This window comes from Stenella coeruleoalba (genome assembly GCF_951394435.1).
Source record: "Stenella coeruleoalba genome assembly, chromosome: 5".
Taxonomy (NCBI): Eukaryota; Metazoa; Chordata; class Mammalia; order Artiodactyla; family Delphinidae; genus Stenella; species Stenella coeruleoalba.
Window position 1 is genome coordinate 139,210,561 of NC_137150.1, and position 25,768 is coordinate 139,236,328.

At 42.5% G+C, this 25,768-nt stretch overlaps 1 protein-coding gene across 2 annotated transcripts in view; it reads right to left on the reverse strand.

The window, feature by feature from the left end:
• The window catches only part of DSCAM (DS cell adhesion molecule), a gene marked incomplete at both ends in the record, with an annotated part of 750,319 nt that overhangs the window by 74,549 nt on the left and 650,002 nt on the right, over positions 1-25,768 (reverse strand). For both annotated transcript variants that reach the window (XM_079923135.1, XM_079923136.1), the window contains 2 exons: positions 12,424-12,557; positions 24,258-24,413. In XM_079923135.1, coding sequence (XP_079779261.1) covers positions 12,424-12,557; positions 24,258-24,413 — 290 coding nt within the window. The remainder of the gene's footprint in view (positions 1-12,423; positions 12,558-24,257; positions 24,414-25,768) is intronic.

Consider the following 25,768-nt stretch of genomic DNA (forward strand, 5'->3'; position numbering starts at 1 on the left):
CAGTACTTTCTTTCCTTACAAAAATGTGAGACCACCTATGCAGGGATTTCTGATTCTAATGTTCTGACCGTCACTTATCTCTGGGTCCCGTAAGAAGCTGAGTCAAGAATAGGAGATTTTTGTTGAGAGATGTCTGTGTACATTCCCACCTATGGGCGGTAGGGGCCTTTGAACTCACCGTGGAGATAGGTGAGTCACATGTGAGAAGGTTAAAGGCTAGCCCTGCTCACAAAAGCAGAGAAGGCTGTGCTAGGACTAGCTGTCACTTGCAGGTGCTTGGTTAAGGATGCTCACACGTGGACACTGTGAGGGAGAGCAAGGCTAGCTGTCTCCAGAGGGATGCCCGCAGGTATGAGATGTCTCTAATAGAGGGGGGTACTGAAAATTATATAATATTTGTTTTAAACAGCATTACTTATCCATAGATGGTGCAAAATTCAACCATTGCTAACAAGTTCAAGAGGTGGCAACAGGTAAGAGAAAAAGAGTTAATGGGGAAAATGTTAATCAGAAACCCATTCAGGGTAGTGAAGCAAATCTATTTGTTTAAACCCTTCTCAATGCTCAGCCAAACATGTTTGTTCTGGGAAAGAGGGAGGATGAGTATTACTTCCTTATGGGACATTTTCCTTAAAATTTTATATGATGTATAATAGCATTGATTATATTTACATTTCCTTAATTTTCTTCTTATTGGATACCAGATTTTCCAACACAAGGATTGAATCATGTTTAAACTGACTTGCCAATTTCTACCTGCATTCCATTGTATGATATTACCTCCCAAATACTGGGAATGCTCAGTGAGAGGGATTGATTTTACTTCTGGATTTTTCCTGATACTTCAGCTAGGCTGATCCTTCAAAGACTTTGAAGCATTAAATGAGCATGGAGGGATAGAATGGAAAATAGAATAGAAAATAACAAAGCAGAGCTACACTCTAAGGGCAACAAGATAGGAAATGGTAGCATAAAGAAACACAAACTCCCAGTGTAGTTTCTCAGGGATGAATGAATCAAATTTGTCAAAAGGAGAAATTTATGGGGAGGGGGAGAAAGACACTTTTCTCTATATTTAAATATCTAAATATTTAATTTTTTTCTAGTAGATCTTTAACTCTCTAGTCTCATCATTTTCAGAGTCAGGATAGAGATATTAGCCATTCCAGAAGATTTTATTATTCCTACAATATGAATTAACCTTGAATGGATTACTATAGTTGGGCTAAACCTTTGTTTTAAGGGAAGGCTTGTGTTACTTCATGACCTGTGGGAATACAAAACCAAGCAACATGAAGAAAGCTCTGATGCCAGGTATATGACTTGTGTATGCTTGGTTCTTGATGGGAAATTCTGCCCCATAGCTCATTTCTAATTCTGGTCAGTGCCAGCATGATGGAGCAGACAGGGCATTTGTGGATTGGGGTGGCCAATGTTCTGCGCCCATCATAAATTCCTGTTAGCCATTTGAGAAAAGTTTGTTCTTTCTCATCTAAAAAGTATTTAAACATGCTGATTCTATCAGAATCCAGAGTTAACTGACATTGATTATTAATTAATCACTCTCAGTTGCAATTCTCCAAGTGGCAGCCGAGTTATGTATTTCTTGGTCCATCAGAGATTGTTGAATAAGAAGAACAGGGTTGTTCTCTTTAGCTGGTGTCACGGAACAGGGACAGTCCATAGTTTTCTTGAGGGAAGACTTCGGTATTCTTTCAAGACACACACTTAAATTATAAAATGTGTAAGTAGTTTATCTATTGAGCTAAATATCGTACTTCAAATAAAATGTTCATGGGTTTTTGCTCTGGGAGGTAGTTGGGGTATTATGCCAACACCATTGCACTGGAAGTGTGGAGGCTGATGTGATTAGAAATATGTGTACGATGAGGCTTGACAACAGGTACAGGACATCTGGGGCCAGTCATACAAGCTCGCTGGACTACAGATCTTTCCTTTGGGCTGTGCAGATGCTCTTAATACAATGCCTAGTAATAATAAAAGCTCATAAATTGTTGCTGAGTTTGAATTCATAGACATTTATTGAATTCAATTCCATTGTATAGATTATAAGGTAAGTTTGCTCGTCAAGGAAGGAGCTAAAACCATGGTTTGGCAAATGGAGGAAAAATTAAAATAAGGCAACTGACAGATTCCTACTAAAATCTAGAAATAAAATCATTTGAATTCCCTTCCTAAAACTATCCCTGTCATAGCCAAGGACATGAATTCACATTTGTAAAATGCCTAGGAAAATAAATGGGAACTTCATGCATTTGTTTTAAAAAAAATTTATAGCAAGTTTTTACAAGGCTTCTGACATGCTTGCCTCCCTAAAATTGTACCCAGAGTGGAAAATACAGCTAACGATATTCACCTTTCGACACTCAAGCCAGAGAGCTCACATTTCCAGTGTTCTGCCTTCCTGTGTTATGGCTTTAGGTCTGGGGGGTGGAGTCATGCATTTCTGAGGAACTCAGTAGTATCCTCCTCAAAATGATGTGAAGGTTGCTTAGGTTAGTCTTATCCTAGTGCTTTAATATCACCCCATGAAAAGGCGAGGAACAGCATCTTCCAGTCCTACTTTCACTCCAGAATTATTCTTGTCTTGGGATGCTGGTGTATTGTTTTTCCTTTCATGTCTAAGATACTTTTTAACCAGTAAATAAGATAAAATTAGCCACAATGAGCTACTTTAAATGCTCTTTAGTAATTTCTATAAAACTGGATGTTTACCCAATAGTGGCTGAATCCATTTTCAAATCTCTTACACTATTTAGCTGAACAGATGAACTTGTAAAGCCTTCTTTAATCCCCTCAATCAGGTGTTATATTTTCCCTTTGTTTATATGTCCCTTAGGGTCCTTATCATTATTGCCCTTTGGATTAGTCTCCATGTAATAGTTTTTTTCTCATTTCTTTTCTGTGGTTGATTTCTATTTACATGCCGGTGTGGTCAGAAAAGATGTTTGAAATAATTCCCATACTCTTAAATATGTTGAGGCTTGCTTTGTGTCCTAGTATGGGGTCAATCCTAGAGTGCCCTTTGGATTATAATCTTGTATGTTCTTACCATCACTCCCCCATGGATGCTTCAAGCTCTCTGAGTGGGCCTTGCCTCACCCTCCGCCCTCCACTTATCCCCCAGGGATCTAGGCTAGAACGTTGCATGGTTAGGACCCACTAACCACTCTTTGGAATGGACTGAGAAATGTCTGTTGTCTTAGTGACTTTAATAATGACCTATAATTTATTTGACCACAACAGAAAAATACGTGTAGAGGATGACTATGGAGTCACAGGCTGCTCAGATCAAATTATTCAGCATTTCTGATGGATATAAACAGAATTCCACTTTAAAAAATTTCAAGTAAGTTTTTAATGAAACACTAATTCTATCAAAGAAATATGGTACTTGAAAAAGTTTTAACATCTAATTATTAACATCCTATTTAAAAAAAATTGAATGCTATGATTTCAGAGATAGAATGTTCACAGCAGTGATTAAAAAAACCTCCAAAGCGGAATAAACAAAATGATAGCTCTTTTAATTATAGGGCAATGACTCTTTCAGAGCATATAAAATCTTTCTGTTTAGTGGCAGAGAAATAGCCTCAGTTACATGAAGAATAAACAGTTAGCTGGATCAATTTAAGATTTATCTCTTTTAAGATTTCTATGTATAATACATTTTGATCTGATTTACATTTTATTTCATTATTTTCATCTCTAGAAGAAGATAATACAGCACAAAGATCTTCCTAATGAAATAGACTAAGATGGCCAGCTCTCATAGAAATAATAGCATATTAAAGCTACTTGTTTTATCTTAGTCAATTTTGGTGGTTTCCTCTGTACTTTACCAAGATCACTCTATTGGCTATTATATAAATGGCTACGGGCTACTTTTAAGAAAGACTTCCAAATATAAAATATTTTAATTTGGGTCTCCCAAATATAAAAATTATTGTTATAATGTTCTGCAAGTGAATTAAAGTTGATATGCAGAAAAGGCATGAAAGAAACTAGTTTCTCCATGCTATTGTTTAGAATCAGGGCATTGTCCCAATAGACAGACTGACATTACAGGATGCTTATATTTCCCACTCTCTTTCAAACAAAATCACCTCCATTTAGTACAGTTTTGTTTTATCCTTTCCCTGTTGTCATACCATCTGCCATACAAATGATCTCTCTGTAAAAAGGCTTTATTAATTTAACTTGATTTCTATCAGCTATTCAACAAATTTTGCACAAAAGAACTGGTTTAGCATTACATAACTTCTCACAATATAAGAAAGAAATTGTGAGAAAGGCTGTTCTAGGTAATAAATGTAATAGAGGTATAATATATAGTTTTGGGGAAAAAATAGCCATTCTTAATTCTTAATTGAAAACGATCTGAAGCCATTTATTTCCTTAAATAGTACCCCATGTCTGTATCAGACCAAGTCAAAAAGATGATATGTTTTCAAAGCTGGACTCTTCCAAAAACTCCAAAAGCTAGTTGATCAAAAGGGCATTTTTGGGCTTCCCTGGTGGCACAGTGGTTGAGAGTCTGCCTGCCGATGCAGGGGACACGGGTTCGTGCCCCGGTCCGGGAGGATCCCACATGCCGCGGAGCGGCTAGGCCCGTGAGCCATGGCTGCTGAGCCTGCGCGTCCAGAGCCTGTGCTCTGCAACGGGAGAGGCCACAACAGTGAGAGACCCGCGTATTGCAAAAAAAAAAAAAAAAAAAAAAGGCATTTTCATCTGTGGCTACTTTGGAAGCAGTGGAGAAGTTTACACCGCTGTCTAGTCGGAATGAATGGCAGTTCAAAGCCAGAATGTGTATTGGCAATTTATCTGCAAAATTGGGCAGGCAATCTTGTGAGACTGGGCTTGAAGAGTGATTTTGAGGGCTTGTTTCTGTACAGAAATTCCATTTGAATAAATGATTCTGCTTCCCTTTGTTCAACAAAGTCCAAAATCGGGCTCAGGATTTTAAAGGCCAAGCTTTCTCCCAACCTTAGCATAGGGGTCACCTGCATTTTGACCTATTATAGCAACTGGACAGCTTCACTTTATGCCCAATGATACTGAAGCACCACAGATGATGATTTAAAAAAAATTAAAATATAGACTTAACAGAAATATTGAGCAGTTATTGGCTGGTTCATTGAGGATAGATAAAGAACTAGATTATTGTTCTTCATCTTTTTAAAGAACTAGATTATAAAAGATAGCATGTACTTCCCCTCACTCCCCCAAAGAGTTGGAGTCTACTAAATATATGTAAATTGCAGCACAAAAAATTTAAAGCAGATTTAGAACATATTTCATCAGAACTGGCCATGAAATACTGAGATATTTCTAAGGAAGCTCAAGAATATATTGATACTTCCCCAGAAATTTTATAAAACCAGAGTTGGTTTTCATATGCTTAGCTGTAGGTCTGTCTCAAGGAAACTTTTCTAGTTTTCTCCCAGTCATATGATAAGATGCTGAGTGCTAGAGTAGAGCTCAGTTAATCTCAAGAGCATAGAGAGCCTAATGCATGCCTGTCACACAGAGGTGCCCAAAAAAGATCTGCTGACATGTGATTAATTGCGTATATGTATGTGAAACATGACTGTGTATTCTTTGGATGACTTTTGGCAACTCCATAATTTACAGCTTTGCCATTACAGAATAAAGAGGTCCAGCAATAAGTCATTTAGCTGGAACTGTGGCAGAATGATTTCCATGTCAGTGATTCAAAAGCACAGGCATTTTATCTAAATCCTTAGGGGATGGAAAGCATCCCAACGTATATAACACACTTTTCCTGCCTTATTAAGTAGAAACTTCATTATACAGTTTAACCTCTATTGGTTGACTCACAGCCATCATCCATAAAATTTAATTCAACATAGCATTTGCTGAACATCTACTATGTCACCATAATACCGGGGTTTCCAAAGGTATAATAGTAACTAACTGTGGTTCCTGTACTTAAGAAACTGACGTGCCACTGCGGGGGCTCAGCTATGCCCCCCTCCAACAGTGATGCAAGAGATTATGGTTACGTCAAAGAGAGGTTAAAAATCAGTGCTGGGGATGCTGAGGCGAGATGGGGCCAGCTTCCCCGGGGAAGGCAGTAGGCTGTTAGGGTGAAGAGCCTGGTTCCTGAGCTCAGACCCCTGTGGGCTACAGACCCTGTCTTTACCTTGCTAAGCTGCATGGTCCTCGGCAGGCTGCACAGTCTCCATGTCAGCACCAGTACAGAGAAGAGAATAAAAACAACCCCTCTTGCATAAGGTAATCATCAGAATTAACTGTTGAAAGCAGTATTTTTAAAAATGTGGTCCATAGAAGCAATTTAGTGGGCCTGGAAATCATTTAAAAAATAAAAGAAGAGAAAAAAATCCAATATAACAGAAAATATCAGAGTGCATCATGTGTAGTAAATGAAGTTTTGTTTACAAGGCTTTTGCTGTGTGTGTGTACTGGAGTGTGATCATAAAATATATTTCCGATTGTGAGTCATGAAAAAACAAGTTTGGAAACTATAAGCATAAAGCACTTAACACAGAGCAGCTAGAATATGGCAAGTGCTCAACAATGTTAGAATAAATAAGTTGAGCCTTAAGAATAAACATTATTACATGGGAGGATGAGAGGGAAAAGACAAGGAGGAGGAGGACCTAATACACACACACAATACACACACACATGCACACACACACAGGAGACACAGTGTGGCTTAGATTTTGGATGGAGGAAGGTTAGTAGAATAGGAGACTGAACAGCCATTGGAGCTGGGTTATGGAAAGCTGCACAGGTCATCTTGAGAATTCTGAACATTTTTTAGGTAAAAAGGGAGAAGTTATCCAAGAAATTTGCACAAGGGCATGACATGATTGGACAAAGAATTTGGAAGAATAATTATGACAGTGATGCAGACAGTGGAAGGGAATGGATATGGGTAGTGGAAAGGCTTCTGCCCTAGTTTGGTTTCCCAAGCAAGGACTTGAACCAAGGCAACGGTGGTGGGAGTGAAAGGAAGGGAGAGGATTAGAAAGATGTTGTGGAGAAAGACTCTTCATGACACAATGTCACTCTGCAGGTGCTATTTCCCTTGGTCATAAAACCCTCTCATCAGGTACAATTCTTCCCCTCCTGCAAGCCAGGGCTGTATATATGTCCTAAGTAACAGTCTCTGACCTGATTATTTGAGTAACACCCTCCTACCTGACTCCTGTGTCATCCAGTGCTGTCCATGCCACTGTTGTGTCATTTGCCACGCCACACAGAGCAGTGACCATCTCTAGTATTTTCTGCCCTCCCTAGAACTAGGAACTTCTCAAAGAAAGACACTCTATCCTTTGTCATTGCAGTCCCATGGTTATATTAGAGTTGTTCTCCAAACATTCTGGTTTGCCTGTTTTCTCGGTATGTGTTCAGATTGTATTCCTGGTTCCCTTGTGGTTGAGTGAGGCTATGTGATGGAGTCTAGCCATTGATTTGTGCTGGAGCATTTAATGCCTATGTCAGACTCTCCAGAGATTTCTTTCCCTCTGCCATAAAACCCATATGGGTCCTTCCTGGAGTGAAGATAACATGGATCAGAGCTACCACCAACTTACAATGAACATGAATGTGAAAGAAAAATAAAGCTGTTATTGGTGGAAATTACTGATATTTTTAGGCATGCTTGTTACACAGCATAACTCAGCTTCTCCTGACTAATACACCTCCAACTCTGGCTCAGCCCTTGGCACAGGGTAGCCCTCTACAGAGATTTGCTGGGTAAATGAAGAAATGATTTGGAAACAAATCAGATAATGAGTGGAAAGGGAGAACAAGAGTCAAAGTTAATCTAACGCTTAGCTTTGTCTAAGGTAATCATTAGCTTAGTCAAAGGTAATAATTAGCTTAGTTGAGAAACAGGAACAGAAGAGGGGGGCAAGAATGAATTTGGTTCTGGACATGTTGGATGTGGTGGGGTCTCCAAGAAGACATGGATAGTAGGAAGTTGACAATATAGGACTGATTGGTTCTCTAAGATTGTCAGGGTTAGAGATAAACATTTTGAACCCCTTAACTTCAGATGATGGTTAAATTATGAGAATAGATTCAATTATTCAGGGAGATAGTAAAGAATATGAAAAGAAGGTAGAATATTGAAAAATGCCTACCTTTAAGGGTGGGGTGTTGAGGGAGAGGGAGAACAAAGGAGAAAGAATAAAAGGATAATGGAAGCTAAGAAAAACAAATTTAAAAACAAATAACTATATAATAGCTTGTGATGCTACAACTTAAAATAGGAAGAGCATTACTTCTTCCTAAGAGGCAATGGAATTTTATAACCAGGAGGCCCATGGTTACTTCTGAGAGAGGAAAAATCAATATAATGATGAGCATCATTATAAATTCAGGTGGTCACATTAGATACTACTTCCCTGATTCTGTTATTGCACCATTTTTTTGACTTGAGATTCCTGAATATTTGTGGTTCTCTAAAGCCACTCTGTCTTGTCCTCAGCCCCACTATAGCTTTAGGGAATGCAGTCTAGGGAGGGTTGGGAGGCAAACACACACCTGCTACCTTGGCTTGAATGTTGTCTGGACCTGGTAGAGGCTACTTTCTTTGCTTCCTAGAAGACTTGCTTAATTCTGAGTTGTGGGCTCCACTGTGGAGAGTTAGTTGCTATGAGTCTCATTTGCTCATTCAGCAGCATCTACTGAGCTCTACTTTGTGCAGGAACTGGCTAACATTATCTTCTGAAACTGGAATAACTGAGGTGGACCATAGCTCACTGATATAATTTTTTAGACCTTCTGATTTTTATTCTTCATTAATGAGAAGTTTGTGCTATCTAATTTCACATTTCTATGTCCACCAGCTTAGCCTTGCAGAACAGACAATTTCTACCTCCTAGTGCTTATGTAATATATAACATTTTTCACAGTCTGCTTTTAAGTAGGGAGGGTCGTTAGAGAGGAAATCCAGGTTAACTACTTTCTACCTGGGACCTTACAAGGCTAGCTCATTACTTTGGATTTCCATTGCTTCTCATAGTGTATGAATTGATCATCCAAACCATTATATACTAAAAGTAATAGCCATGGTTCCAAAAATTATATGATGAATTCCTTAATCAAACAGACTTGAGGTTTTGCTCTGACTGGGAAGGTTGATGTCTCTGCATTAGCTGGTCCCTCACAGTGAGATTAATGTTTACCAAGCACCACTTTTAGACAAGCAGCCTTGAGACAAATTTCCAGTTTCTTGTCTGGCAACATACAAAGTTTCATATGCTGACAACTTTTACTAAGCTGACCTGAGGGAACACCATGAAACAAATGCCTATAATCAGACAATGCATCGTACATATTAGAGAAAAGAGCCTGTGTCTTTTAACAAGGCACTTTCACAAGGAAGGGGCATGAATTAAGGATCTTGAGAGAAAATTTACATCAGCAAGGAGGTTAGCCGAGGGACTCTCATAAAGAAGATTAAATTACAGAGTATGCTGTGTCCTAATTTATCTTCCCATGTTCTACATTCGACTATGAAGTCATTTCAAAGGAAAAAAATTCAGATACACGAGCAGGAAAAATACACAGAACTAGGACTGCCCTCTGGTGTTTCTTTCGATACATTGGCAGAAAAGTAAAAGACTCAGAAAATTTGATAGCATCGTTTTCTGACTTAAAATTAAATCGCAGACACTAGAGATGGGAAAAATTCCCCCTTTCCAGTAACTTATAGTTCCTTATTCATTCCACGGGAAAAAAACAGAATAGTAGATGGAATTTTTTAAGTCTTCACCTCTGAAGACACGTGTATTAGTTCTCTCTCATCTTTACTTGCAATGGTATTATTTTACTTTAAAAATAGGTATCATATGAGAAGTCTCTGTACCTCACACTCAATTTTGCTGTCAACCTAAAACTGCTCTAAAAAATAAAGTCTATTAAAAATAGGCCTCGTGGTCTTAAGTGATATTTGAAATAGATGAATAGCAATGTGGTTCTAGAGATGGAAGAAAACTGATTCTGGTTCACTTCATGTTATTGAGGACAGCTCTGGAGTTCTGGGTCCTCTCTGCAAAGCTTAATAAGTGGTGCTTCCCGGGAGACCACAGGCACCTTGTGATAATCATATTTCTAGATTCACAATGTTTTTTTAATATGGTTAAAGACCGCACAGAAACACCTGCTAGTGGTTGTAAGGCATCAAGGAGGTGAGAAATTCAGTTATTTCCCACCTTTTCTGGTTAGTTTGATCTCGCTAAGGTATTTTTTGAAAGGCTCTGGTTGAGAAGGTCCTGGATAGTTCAATCCCATTATTCTATGCAGGGAGAGACTGGAAATCCCTTGGGAAATTATTTATATTCCATCCTACAGAGTGTTCGATGGATACTGTGTTTGGGATAGTAACTCTTCCTTTTTTATAGGACTTAATTCGTAGGCTGGGAGGATGGAGAGTAATATAGCACCCACGATCCACAAACGCGGGCTCGCTCCTCTAAGCCTCAGTCACTCAGGACTAATTACAAGTAAGCCAGGTTGGGGCTTTTAGTTTAGAGATAAACAGCCGATTGGGAAGACAGAATGAGGGTGAGCTGCCGGTGTTCCCTGCTGGCTCTCTCTAGCTCGTTGGAGTCAAAAGAGCAATTGGGAGTCCTACAGCAAATCAAGAAATGAATGAATGAATACAAATAAAGAAGCCCTTCATATTCGAGTGAAATATGGGCACACTTTCAGCAATAATTTTGTCTCTCTTTGCTGAATGTGGTGGTATGTCAGGGCTGATGCCCAAAGGATCAGAACCTGCACAGGGTCCTCAGTGAATGGCCTCTGAGTAGAGGGCCACCCACCGTGTCCTCTACACTGCTCTGCATCTCTGGACTTTGATGGTGGGATCTGATGGTAGGATTCAGCAGGTGAGAGTTAACAGCATGTTTGAAACCAGATAAGGAACTCACACAAGTTCTGAAACCCGTATCTAAGCATATTACCTCTAAGTCTTTCCTTCAACTCCAGAGGTGCTGCTGTTGACATATAAACAGAACACACAACTTGATATTTTTCAGAGATGGAGGCCCAGCTGTGAGCCACACTCCTGCTCTCCCCCTGTCTCCCCACCGTTAATCATCCTCAGTGTCTATAGTGCCACTGGGCCTCTGGGTCCCCTACAGACTCTAGACTTGGGAAAGCATGTCATTTTAATTAAAAAGTAATTACTAAATTAGTTCAGGAATGTTATTCAACCTTAAAAAGGAAGGAAATTCAGACACATGCTACAACATACATGCACCCTGAACATATTATGCTCAGTGAAAAAAGCCAAGCACAGAAAGATAACACTGTCTTATTCCGGTGATATCGATGAGATTCCTAGAATAGTCAAATTCACTGAGACAGAAAGGAGAAGGGTGGTTGCCAGGGGCTGGGGGAGGGAGAATGGGAGGTAGTGTTTCATGGGCACAGAGTTTCAGTTTTCCAAGAAAAGAGCTCTGGAGATGGATGGTGGTGATGGTCTCACAACAATGTGAATGGAGTTAATGCCACTGAATCGAACACTTAAAAATGCTACCTTTTATGTTTTGATATTTTACCACAATAAAACCAAAATTAATTTGTGTATTCACTCCACAAACAGTGAATGGCTATGCATGTCATGCACTGTGCCAGGAGCTGGGAGATGGAAAGATGGATTGGACACAGTGCCTACCTCAGAAAATGTCATAAACATTTCTATGAAGACGTCATAAATTTCATGAACCATTTTTTGTTTTCTTTGAAATTTCCCCTTTGGATACACACATTCTTCTGTTTAAGAAACACTCTAACTCTGTAAGTATCATTCAGTGGTGTTAATACTAATGACAGCAAATCCCATATTTTGAAATATTAAGTACCCTACCTTTTAATTCCTTCACAATGAATTAAGCTGACTGTTGTACTTGTGAGGGTCATAGAGTCTTGTTAAAGTCCTTCATTTCTAGCATAACAAGGGTTTTCCGGCTGCTGGGTCTCAGTGGGCGATGGGCAGGGAAGGAGGACGGGGTCAGGGTGTGCGAGGGAGGCAGATGAAGCATGAAGTGAATTGAAGGATGAGCCCAACAGCAAAATCAATAGGTGGTGTCCACTGACAATCAATTAAGGCCTCCGGGTTTTGATTTTGATAAGCCGGCTGGCAGTGTTTGTGGGAACTCACCCAATAAACAATCATTCCAGACAACTGTGTCCCTTAGAAGGATTCAGGAGTGTATTTTCCAGTGAGGTGGTAATGAGGACCTTGCTTTGTATGTGCAGACAGCAGGGAGAAGAATAAAACCACTGGGGAAACCCAAGGAGGTGGGAAACAAAGGAAGGAGAATGTCTCAAGCGAGCGCCCGTGGCTCGTTTCTGGAAGATGCTTGAAAGGCACTGGGTGATTTACCAACTTACTGTGGGGTAGGGGTGGGAGCAGAACACCGTGTACTTTCGGATGATGCCATTCAGTTTGAGAGGGGGGAGCCAGGACACAAAGACCATGGAGGCTGAGGCCGCAGCCGCCTTGACTCCTGCGGGGGGACCTGGAACTGGAAAAGCAGAAAGTTTAGTGACAGAATGATGGAGCTTCCCTCCCCGCCACTCCAGACCCACCACCCCACAGGACACTGCTGGGCCCTGCCACTCTCTCTTCCCAGCTCTTCAGGAGTCAGGGATGCGGGCTGAACTGTGTCCCTCGAAACCCAGGCCAACTACAAATTGGCACTTGCCATCTGCCTCTGCAAGGATTAAATCATGAACTGCTGCAGCCGCTGACCTTCAACATCTACTGAAAGGAGTTCAGGGTGGACATCAGGAATGAGGCCCTCTGTGCTCTGGGAAAAACTGGCAGAACAGGCCTTCAGACAGATAGATATTTTTAGGAGAAGATTTTATGAGCCCGGTTCTTGCATCTCCTCGTATCTAGAAAAGCACTAAAATCATTAATGGTGACACCTGTTCCTCATGACTGGCAGGAAGCTTCTGCCAAACGTGTGCTTGACTGCATGTACCCCCTTCACTGAAATCATATGTAACACTGACCTTCCCCACTACCTCTATGGAGAAGTTTCTCAGAGCTATCTTAAATTCTGTCTCCCAGGCTATAGTCCTTATTTTGCCCTAAATAAAACTTAACTCACAACTCTCACGTTGTGCATTCTTTTTTCAGTCAACACCCACTTGTTGAAGCCCTAACCCTACCATGCCAGAATGTGACCTTATCTGGAGATGGAATCTTTAAAGAGAAAATCAAGTTAAAATGGGGTCATTTGGGTGAGCCCTGACCAGCATGGCTGGTGTCCTTGTAAAAAAAAGGGAGATGTGGACACAGAGATATACATGGAGGCAAGACAATGTGAAGACACAGGGAGAAGATGCCCATCTGCAAGCCAGGGATCGATTCTCCCTCACAGTCCTTGGAAAGAACGGACCCTGCCCACCCCTTGATCTTGGACTTCTTGCCTCCAGAAACGTGAGACAGCACATTCCTGTTGTTAGTCCCCCAGGCTGTGGGACTTTGTTACAGCCACCCTGGGGGCTGACACAGTGTCTCTCTGACCAGTGACCTAGGAGCTCCACTGAGCCATGTTCTTGGGCATATCCCCTAAGAGCCCACTTTAGCAAGTATCCTGCTCAGTCAGTTTAGCCAGAATCTCCACAATATCTTGTCACCTTTGATATCGATCAAAGTCCTCACTCTCTGTCATCACCAGGTAATCTCTGATCCTCCTCACCTGCCTTTTGCAAAACTCCTGTGAAGCCAATTTAGCCAGAATGCCCCTCACCCCTGATGTTTCCTCTTAGTAATTTTTTCACCCAATGACCCCTCTTCCTCCCCTTCACTCCTTGGTTATAAATTCCCACTTTTCCTTGTTGTATTCAAAGCTGAATCCAATCTCCCTCCCCTACTGCAAAGCACTATTGTGGTCATGCCTTCACCTATCAAATCGTTCCCCTGAATGAAGCCTGCCTTGCTGTTCCTTAACCAGTGTCATGAATGGTTGTTTCTGTGACAGAACTAACACAATCAGCTCAAGTCCCTATTTTCCCGGGAGCCTTCTCTGTGCTTTTCAGTCCCTGATGACTTCCTGCCTCTGACTAGTAGAGAATTTAGCTTCTGGGTCATTCTTTTTTCTGCTACAGTGTTTGGCTTTGAACAGGCTTGGGGCGTACCTCTTGCCTCCTGAGTTAGGAATGAGGGCGAATTACCTCAGTCATCAGAGATCACCCTTCTGTGCCCAAAACACTGTGTAATGACACCTCTATTTGGCTCAGGAGAGGCTCAGAAGCAGTTTTTATGAGTATGAATTTTTGTGTCAAAGATTCACAGTTTATACAGACAACAAACTCCCCTCTGTAAATCATCTAAGAATGCAGAAAAGGGTGTTGATGACATGAAGCTTAATCTGAGAAGTGAGATTGAACATAAGTGCCCTTCCCTCCACCCTTTTGTTTTCCAGGTTGAAGAGGGAGAATGAGGTGAGGTGGGTAGAACATGGGATAAAGAGGAAAGAGTGTTAAATCTGCTGTGAGAGAAACCACGAGGTTATTGCTTTCCTCCTCATTGTTTTAACTTTTCATGTAGAGAGAGGTTCCCCCCTTGATGGAGACCTTGAAATTCAAACCAGTAAGGTCCCCTGTGAGCCCCTGGAGGAAGCTTTGAGTTCCTTCCTTCTCCAAAAACAACCTAACTTCAGAGTAAATATTTTTGGAGTTGAATGTGTATCTCATAATTGTCACCTTCTAGGTGACAATTCTAGGTCAAATTATGCTCAAATTTTGACCTTGACTCTTCTAGGTCAAAACAACAAAACCAACAACTCTGGCAAGAGTTAATGGGGGTTGGACACAGTCATCATTTGAAAATATAAAATCTTGGGATCAGATTTTTGTTTAGTTTTTTTTGCGGTACGCGGGCTTCTCACTGCTGTGGCCTCTCCCATTGCGGAGCACAGGCTCCGGACGCGCAGGCTCAGCGGCCATGGCTCACGGGCCCAGCCGCTCCGCAGCATGTGGGATCCTCCAGGACTGAGGCACGAACCCGCGTCCCCTGTATTGGCAGGTGGACTCTCAACCACTGCACCACCAGGGAAGCCCTGGGATCAGTTTTTGACAAGTTCCACCAAGAGCAAAAGATCTAGAGAAAGGCACACATAGGAGTGATGAAGCTTGGATTAATAGGTCCTTGGGAACAAGGTACCTTTGTCCTGAATATGCTTCGTTTTCTACTGGTGAGGGCAATCACCAAGACATCTACAACCTGGTTCAGAGCCACAGGGGCTCCTCCTGAACGCCAAGCGTAGAGCGTACACATGCTTAATATTCCCACGCTAATGGATGCCCCCAGATTGGCCAGAACCCTCGATATCTTCCGTAAAGCAAACCACGCAGCTGGCGTCCACCAGGCACTCCCTCTGGCCAGTGTCCTTCTAGGACCCCAAGTACATTGGCAACAACCCCTTGGCTGGCTGCTCATCAGGAGTGTCAGGCTTGTTTCCACCCTGCTGGTGACAGTTGTACTTGTCAAGGTAATGCAGTTTAATTTATGGAAACTGATGAAATATGAGTGCACAAAGAAAGCTGTTTTTAGGACAATTGATGGCACTTTGGAAAAGCTTTCTGAAGGTAAGTTTTAAAAAAAAAGAAGCTTCAATTAGGTTTGGGCAAGACTAGTGAGAAGAACAGGTCACATGGCAAAAAAAATCAAGGCAAACAGATAAAAAGAAATTAAAAATCAGATTATTGGCCAATGACAATACATGTTTACTCCATGATCAAGAAATTAAAGTGGAAATTACAGATGATCCATGATGAATACAGTTCAAAGAATGAAAAATGACATAGAACTCTAATCTCTTCATCTCAAACTAAAGAAATGAGTCTGGATCATTTAATTAGACAATGATTATATAATAAATGTGTATTTATATGTTTTAAGTTAAACTACAATGTTTGAGTTCTGTCTCTTGGTCACTGTAAAATGTAGTGATTCCTTCTTTAGTAGATTATTTCCATTAACTTGCCTGGATCACGTCAGATCAAAGGGTTTTTCACTGCACTTACTACCTAAACCCCCATGTGATTCCTCATACACTGATTCATGATCCATCTTGTACAATCTTTCCTTGTAGCATTATTAGAATTTTGCACAAGAAAATAATAAATATACAGAAACTGAGGCACAAGACATTGGAGAAAGATTTTCAGGATTTCTGAGCCAATATTTTACAAATGAGAATTTAAAATTTTAGTTCTGGTTTGGATTACACCACAATGGTTAAAGGTGTGGGCTTTGCAGCCTCCACTGCTGGCTTTTCTCCAACTTTATCACTTGGTTCTGTGTCCTGGGCAAGTTCAGAAGTTCTCTAGTAAGTCTTAGTTCCCTCATCTATGAAGCCAGAACAATAACTATACCAAGTTATTATTTTACTGTTAAGATTATGAAAGAGAATTCATGTGAAGAATTAATATGAGTCCTGTATATACGAGTCCTGTAATATAATACACACTGAATAAACTCTAGCTATCATTTGTATCATCGCCATTTCTTTATTGTACATATTGCTAAAGGATTCTGGCCTTTACTTTGTAACTCAGTGTTGAATTATAAACACCAAATGTTGAGAGGGGCAGGAGACAGAGATGGCTTAGGAGGGTGTGTCTGGGACATAGTTGGTTAAGACGCACTCCTAGTCATCAGGTTACATTTTGGTAATCTGCTTTTTTCTTATGAAGATACAGGCAAGCTTAGGTAGCCTTCATGAATTTCTGGCCATCGTTGAGTGAACTTATGGCTCCAGGTTTGACTGGTTGAAGTTAAGAATGCAGCGGCTGAGGACCATCTCTTCTGCATTCTCCCACGTGCTCCCCTGTGCACGCAGATGCTCTCAGAGCTCTTGTGTCCGATGGCCCCGGCATCTCGGCTCTGACTCACGCACCTTAGACCTATCCTGTTCAAAGCAGGGCTCATCACCTTCTCTCCCAAGCCTCCCTCCTCCCGTCCCCTATTGCAGCAAATGGCACAGCCACATCCTTGGTCGCAAGAGCCAGAACCTAGAATCCTCTTCCCTTCTCGTTGCCTCTCGGTGGATGTGTAAGGTTGGTGTGTGCTTTAGACCTCCACGTGGACGTGTCAGGTCAGTGGCTGGATTCTCTTCCTGGCTCTGTGTCACTGCACAGCACTGGAGCCCTTTTTAGGTCCCTGGATGTGGCGTGCGTCTCCCACATCAGGTCATTGACACATGATGACTGACAGCCTTGGGTTCCTCCTGCCTGGAATTGTTCCCCACCCTCCACCTTGTCCTCGGCAACTCTAACTCATCTCAGCTTCTGCTAGTGCTTGCTTTCTTGAGAAAACCTCCTCTGGCACTAGCCTAGGTGAGGTTTGTGACAACTTCAGGACGGGTTGTCTCTGAAGACGCTTCTTCATGGCACTCGTCATAACCCACTCAGGAGTGATTGGTAAATATCTGTCTCCCCCACCAGCCTGCGAGCCCCACCTGTCCTGTTCTCTGCTGTGTCTCCAGTGCCTGGGCCAGTATCTGCGGCACACTAGGTCCTCCAAGCAGACTTTCTAAATGAGCTCAGTGTGGCAGGCAGGATTCTAAGATGGTGCCCAAGATTCTCGCCCTCTGATATCCACACCTGTATAATTACTTCCCCTTGAATGTGGGTGGCACTTGTCACTATGATGGAGCACTCTCAAAATCAGGTTACATTGTGTGCAAAGGTGAAGGGATTTTGCAGCTATAATTAAGGACCCAATCAGCTGACTTTAAGTTACTCGAAAGGAGAGTAACTTGGGCGGGCCCAACCTAATCAGATGAGCCTCTTAAAAGAGGGTCTAGAAGTCAGAGAGGGATTTGGAGTAGCAGAGACAGGCTCCTGTTGGTGATGAAGAGGTCAAATGTCCTGCTATGACCACACGACCATGTGACCCTGCTGGGGCCATGCGACAGGGATTGGGGAGTGGCCTCTGGGGGCTAAGGAGACGGTCTCAGCCCTAAGGGAACTGGGTCCTGCTGACTGCCAGTGAGCTCAGGTGAGGGTCCCACCTCAGATGAGACCCCAGGCCTAGCCAACACTGTGATTTCAGCCTGTGAGACCCTGAGTGGGGGCTTGGCTAACCTGTCCCTGGACTCCTGACCCCGGGAAATGGTCAGATAATGAATTTGTATTGTTTTAAGGTGCTAAGTTTGTGACGATTTGCTACACAGCATAGAGAATGGGTCCACACAGTCAAGCCACCTAAGAGTGTATCTTAATGTGAAACATCAACCTTATTGTTCTGTAAAAATATTGCCTCGATCTGAAATGAGACAAAAGTCTAATAAGTACCTCACAGACACTCTGGTCAGCTTCGTTTTTGTCATCATCATTTTTCTGGTCTTGGAGATCAGCCACAGGCAGGGGTATGTGTGTGTGCGGTTTGTGGCTTGTGTGGTGTGTGTAGTGTATGTGGTGTGTGTTTTGTGTGATGTGTGTGTGACGTGTGTGTAGAGTATGTCTGCATGTGTAGCGTGCGTGGTGTGTGTGTGGTATGTGTGAGTGTGTGTATAGTGTGTGCGTGTGCATGTGTGGTTTGTGGTGTGTATGTGATGTCTGTGCTGTGTGTGGTGTGGTACACACATCAGTGTGTGTGTATGTGTGACCCTCCGTGACAGCCAGGTCCACCTGAGCCCCAGGCTCCGCAGTGGCTTTTCTGAGCCGTGAGCAGATGACATGATGCTGCAGGGACACCTTCACAATAGCAGTTGTTGTCATGGCCAAGCAATGCATGAGGCCCCTTTTCTCTTCTGGTTTCCATCAGGCTCCAGTATGTCTGGCCTTTGCACCCACTACAGCAGTGGTTTCCAAACACTCTTCAAAGTGGACAAATCCTTTTAAGTGTCATGTGGGAGACCCATGCATAACACAGTGGAAGTGGAGTGGCTCCTTCTGAAGCAGAGCTGGGAGGGAGCCCTTCAGGGGCCCTCCCCATTACCACTGGGCATCTCTGAAGCCCCCCTAGGAGTCCTTGGACTTCCTAGGAACCTGTGTGAGAATCACTGCAGCAGAGGAAGCTTTGACTTCCACGTGGTGGAAGGCCTCCCAGGACATCCTGGTCTGTGGTGTTGCCGGTATATCCGCTACTGCACAGAGCACATCACAACCCTGCCAAATGCTGCAGGACTCTGGAATCCTAAGCAGTATTGATACCGATTAATTGACAGGCTTTCTCATGGCACACAAAGCCTTCAGTGTCTCCTGAAGGGCAGCACTGCTGGTGGTCAGGCAAATACACACACGCACACACACACACACACACACACACACACACAAAGAGTCCATCACCTTTAAGGTGAACCAGGGTGCAGTTACACTATCACCTGAGAACACACCATCCATGCCTTCAAGAGGATGTATGGCTCAAGATATGGCTGGCCAGAGGAATCAAATATCCTGATGTCTGTTTATTTTTCTCTTGCTCTGAGCTCCACTTTCAGATGTCCTGCTAAACAGATCATTAACCATGGCAGAGAGGGACCAAAGATCACATATTACAGCTCCTGCTGGACTTCTTCCCACAGAGCTATGTGGATTTGTGATGTATTCAGTAAATATTTGCACTTAAACACAACCGTCGCTATTTAGATATATGTAATGTTTTCTTTTGTGGAAAAGGATCAGGGCTGAAACTACCTTCTGCCAGCAGGACGAAAATAACAATTGGAAAAATAATAAATTATGTTTGTGTGTGTTCTCTTCCCCATGGCTTGGCTCAGATTATATTCTCAGCAAATAAAATGGTAGCAGGATTTCACAAACATTTTAGAATTCAGAATTAGCTGTGCTGTGTTCAAAAACAAAAAGCTTGATTGGCAAATAATCTTTTGTGGTCTTGCAGCAATAAAAAATGTGCAAGTTCTCAATGATTGAGCCGTCCTGGGAAGAGGACCTGAGACGTCAGTTGTTCTTACGGACCCTGAGAATATCTCTGTGGACCCACAACTGTACTGATGGAACTGAGACTATGGACCCAATAGTATGTCCAAGGATCTATATCAGAGATCTATATCAAGATCTCCATATTCTTGGAGAATATGTCCAAGAATCTTTATAGAAACTGAGAAACTACTTATGGAACAGAAGACTTGTTTTCTAAACAAATATTTCAGTTGTGAATTATCCCCTGTAAAAGTAAACGTTGTATGTGTTTTATTTTTCAATTTTATTTATTTAATCTATTTTTATTTATTTATTATTGATTCTGTTTTTATCTCTTTCACTAGCAAGTGATAAATTTTTCCTTTTTAAGATGATCAGTGACCTAACAACTTGATTTAAAATTCCAGGCCCCATGACACTGAGGGGTGAGGACGTTAGTTTAAGAACTGTTTTGGGCAGAGAAGTCCTAATTGAATGTTTGCTGTGAATGTGTTAATATTTCTTTACTTGCAAGAGCATCAATAAACAATGAAACTTCACCCTGTGCCTAGAATAGTGCTTTTCTGAGGAAAAACAATAAATGTTGACAATTATTATTTTATATTTTTACATCATTTAATTGAAGTCGGCAGTGTTATCCAAACTTCAAATCATAAGACTTCACAGAAGCATCAACAGGATTTATACTCTGACTTTGATTACGCATTCCTTACAAGCAGACACAAAATTGTAATCAGTTCTGTAAACTGCTCAAATGTCTATTTATATTAGACATTGAGTCTATAAGGATGGCTGGCACAATTCTTCACCATTTCTAGATTAGTGAAGCTTTCATGTGAATCTGGGAAATAAGCTCACTATTATACTAGTTTTTCTCTCCTTCTGCCTAATCTCTGCTCTGCTTCTTTTTGAAAATGCTGATGATTTATCCCAAGTAAATACTGACACTCAGCTCTGCATCACTCTCGTCCACGTTTGCACAAGTGGAATTCTTGATCTCCTCCCTGGTATGCCCAAGGCAGGGCCTTCCACAATTAATCACATCTCCCTATACTATTAGCACTGGATATGAAAGCAGAGAATAATTGATTGACAAATTACACTTTGGGTCTCAGGGTCAAGTTTTGAGACAGAGCTCTATGATTTCTAAAACTGGAAGAGTAATTAAAAATTGATCCCAAATTACCAGTCAGTATGGAGCTGTAAAGAGCTTTCCGCTTTTATTGGATTTCTGTACGTTTTTCTGAAAAATACAGGTGTCAAAATCCATGTTGCTGATCAATTTGCTCTTTAAATAATAATTCCAGTGACATCTGTGTTATTGCTTAGCAATGCAAAAGAAGGTTCCACCCTCATTCTGAAGGAGTGGAGATCAAATAATCAAATGTCTAGTGTCAGGAACCATCCCACGATATGTCAAGCTAGGTGATGTTTGCACACATCACTTCACTTTTTATGTCTTAATTCTGTGCAGTCTGATTGTCATGGAAATTTTGTACATGAAAAAGTCCAGTTCAGAGAAAGTGAGGTAAGGTGTCAAAGTCCCACGGCAGCAGGTGGCAGAGCCAGCATCTAGACACAGCTCTCGGTTGATTACATTTTAAAAATTAAATATGGCTGTCTTCGTCCAGGACATAGATTTGTAGATATCTCTATGAATGTGTGACTTCCTAATGGCATTGCATTTTGACCTTAGATTTCCCTAAAGAATGCAATTCCTTTGGGCAGCATTGGCTGACACCTGCATATAACTGGGAATAATCACTTGTGTGTTCTAGAAAAACTGAGGGTAATGAGGTTAAATTTGTGTGCGGGAACTAGAATGCACGAAGGGCTAGAGAGACAATAAACATAATATGTGCGGGTAGACGGACAGGACTGCTTGGCGAGCGGGGCTGGGTTTGATGAGGGGAGAGCAGAGAGTGATGCTGTGAACGTCAGGGGAGTGTCCTTAGGAGACAGAAAAGTTGGACAGGAAGGGTCTGCCCAAGCCTCTGAGAGTGTGTCCCTAGCTTTGCTCCCACAGGACATAGAGGGGGAAGCAACAGCATGTTGACTGTGTATGTAGCAAAGGACATCAAAACTGCCAATACGTAGGCACTCATGGGCAATGGAAAACGGCTCTCCCACCCATACCCTGCCCAGCTTCCTGGGGAACAGAGGCCCTGCAAGAAGACAAAAAAACAAAACTGCAGAGCCAAATCAGCACAGAATTCAGGTGTAGTGGTTCCCACCTCAACTCTGGCTTGGGTATAATTCTGAGCTCTGATTTGGAGGATTCCACAAGGGGATCAATTGGATATCAATTGCTCTTTCTTTTATTAAGGTGGAAACTGCTTTTCTCACTGTTGCCATAATATGTATTATAAGTTAAATTATTCTTCAAAAAGTCTTCAGTAAGGTCCCTCAGGCTTTCTCTTAAAATAATATAAGAAACTATTTTGCCACACAGTTTTTGTAGGATTGGGAAATAGTCACATAACCAAGTCCAAACTGTGATCTGAAAAATGTGCTACGATTTAAAATTTTACTAAATCATCATAAATTCTTGTAAGAAATTTTTAAAAATTAACATGAAGCTCTCACATTGAGGGCTTATTCTAATGTTATTCTAAAGCTGGTACAGCATATGACGATGTAGACCATTACATAATTTTTAAGTGGAAAGATGGAAATGATCAGAGCTTACACTAATAGCTAAAGAGTCACTGAAATTATTCTAATGGGATACAAAACAGGGATGGCCCTGGGATACAGGCCTGGGATAAAAGGCACTTTTGTTTAAAATAATATGTGCCTCCCCCTACAAAAAAAGGAAAAATTATAGGGGAAGAGAGAAACAATGGATAAATCAAACAAAGGTGACACAGGAAGTGCTGGTCTGAGTCGTGCTGGAATATTTTGTGAGGGCAGCAAAAAGTTTGCATGGAGCAAAGTCAAGAATAGGTGGGTGCCTCCTAGAGAAATGGAAATAAAAACAAAAATAAACAAATGGGACCTAATGAAACTTCAAAGCTTTTGCACAGCAAAGGAAACCATAAACAAGACCAAAAGACAACCCTCAGAATGGGAGAAAATATTTGCAAATGAAGCAACTGACAAAGGATTAATTTCCAAAATTTACAAGCAGCTCGTGTAGCTCAATAACAAAAAAACAAACAACCCAATCCAAAAATGGGCAGAAGACCTACACAGACATTTCTCCAAAGAAGATATACAGACTGCCAACAAACACATGAAAGAATGCTCAACATCATTAATCATTAGAGAAATGCAAATCAAAACTACAATGAGATATCATCTCACACCAGTCAGAATGGCCATCATCAAAAAATCTAGAAACAATAAATGCTGGAGAGGGTGTGGAGAAAAGGGAACCCTCTTGCACTGTTGGTGGGAATGTGAATTGGTTCAGCCACTATGGAGAACAGTATGGAGGTTCCTTAAAAAACTACAAATAGAACTACCATATGACCCAGCAATCCCACTACTCGGCATATACCCTGAGAAAACCATAATTCAAAAAGAGTCATGTACCACAATGTCCATTGCAGCTCTATTTACAATAGCCAGGAGATGGAAACAACCTAAGTGCCCATCATCGGATGAATGGATAAAGAAGACGTGGCACATATATACAATGGAATATTACTCAGCCATAAAAAGAAACGAAATTCAGCCATTTGTAATGAGGTGGATAAACCTAGAGTCTGTCATACAGAGTGAAGTAAGACAGAAAGAGAAAGACAAATACCGTATGCTAACACATATATATGGAATTTAAGAAAAAAAAATGTCATGAAGAACCTAGGGGTAAGACAGGAATAAAGACACAGACCTACTGGAGAACGGACTTGAGGATACGGGGGGGGGGGGGAAGGGTGAGCTGTGACAGGGCGAGAGAGAGGCATGGACATATACACACTAACAAACGTAAGGTAGATAGCTAGTGGGAAGCAGCCGCATGGCACAGGGATATCGGCTCGGTGCTTTGTGACCGCCTGGAGGGGTGGGATAGGGAGGGTGGGAGGGAGGGAGACGCAAGAGGGAAGAGATATGGGAACATATGTATATGTATAACTGATTCACTTTGTTATAAAGCAGAAACTAACACACCATTGTAAAGCAATTATACCCCAATAAAGATGTTAAGAAGTCTGAAAAAAAAAAAAGAATAGGTGGGTGAATTAATTCTCTGACCCAGCCTTTCCAACAATAGCTCCTGCCCGGGAATGCTGCCAGCTGGTGGGAGCCTCCTGTGTGGCCCCTGGAGGTTCAGATGGGACCTGAGCTCTCCCCCAACAAGCCGCCCCATTTCTCACCATCCTCTTTGGTCCGAGTGAAGATCTGCTCGCTTCGCACACCGTCCCCAGCCCGGGTGAAGGCCAGCACCTGGATGCTGTAGTTGGTGTATTTCTCCAGCCCGTCCAGCTCCAGGGAGGGCTGCGTGGTGGTGACGTTTTTAATCTCACCCAGCTCTGGAGGACAAGAAAACACGAACCTGTTACCGCGGCTGTGGGCACCGTCCTTGCTGCCCAGCACTGGGCCACAAGCCTCCATCGCTCACGTCCTGAAATCACTCAAGGGGACCACGCACAGTCTTCATGTGACACCAACGCTCTGCGACATTTGGAAAAGGTCATTTGCACCAAACTGCCACAGAGCACAGGGTGGAAAATCGGTCTGGAAAACAGCAATTCACTCCAAGTTAAGTGTTATAAACCCAACGCTGGCACCGTGGCTGCCCTCCTGAACTGTCCCCAAGCAGGTTTCCCTCACCCCAGGCCCCAGGGAGCCAGGACCACTATGCTCACTCCGCAGAGACCCTTCTAACTGCTCATCAAGCAGCTTCTACAAGTCGAGTTTCATTTTTCCATTTACAAAAGCAAATTCCTTTAAGGTAGACGTGTTTCTCAGCACCTAACTTAAGTATACGAGCGACGGCAGCACAGCAAACCCCTCCTGTCACCTGGAGTGAACCCTCCGGCTGACGCGTCAGGAATGTGGCGTCAGCTAAAACTGCTTCACGCTCTGGTGTGGGATCAGCTAATGACGTGCAAACGTGGACCTTTACGCTGGCGCATCTGAGGTACAGGATACACGGCAGTTTGAGAAAACTCACGGCGGTGTGGTAAGTACCGCCACGGGTGCTCTGACGGACAAGGAGAGAGGGGCCTGAGGACTGCTGACCTTTAGGGCAAGTGGCCGTGTGTGGGATGTTTGGTGCAGGCTCGTCCCCGTGCCCGCTGTGCCCGGTTACTCAGAACTGGGCTGGGAGACGGGGTCCAGGAGGGAGTCCTCCTTGGTGTCTGGCCACCTCTGCACACAGTGCACACAGTGAGGCTGCCCGGAAGGGTCTCTCGCGCTCTCTGGCCTCAGTAAAGGCAGCTGACACGCCGTGCGCGCTTCCTTGGGTTCTGGGTTCCCAGGTTAACTCATTTACCCAGCATGACCATGCTCTTGTTTCCACAACCCATTCATTTTACAGGAGAGGAAACTGAGGCAGGCAGAGACTCAACAGCTTCCCCAGGTCCCGGAGCCGAGCACGGGGGGCCGAGAGCATGGGCCGCGGCACCACAGGGCGTGGCCGCACGGCCCGGGTCCCCACTCTCAGCCACTCCCTGTGGCCGCTCGGTGGGCCTGCATGGCGGCCGGATGCGATGCGGTTCTGCCAGCTGGTTTCCTCTTCCTGCTCTTTGATTTTCCTTCCTCTTGTCCTTCTGGCATATTGCACGGAAGTTCGGAGATTAGTGGCCAGCTGTTTGGTGATTATGGTGACTATTTTTACTTTTCGTCATCAAAAGGATCAGGGCTGAACTGGACATAGCAGGAT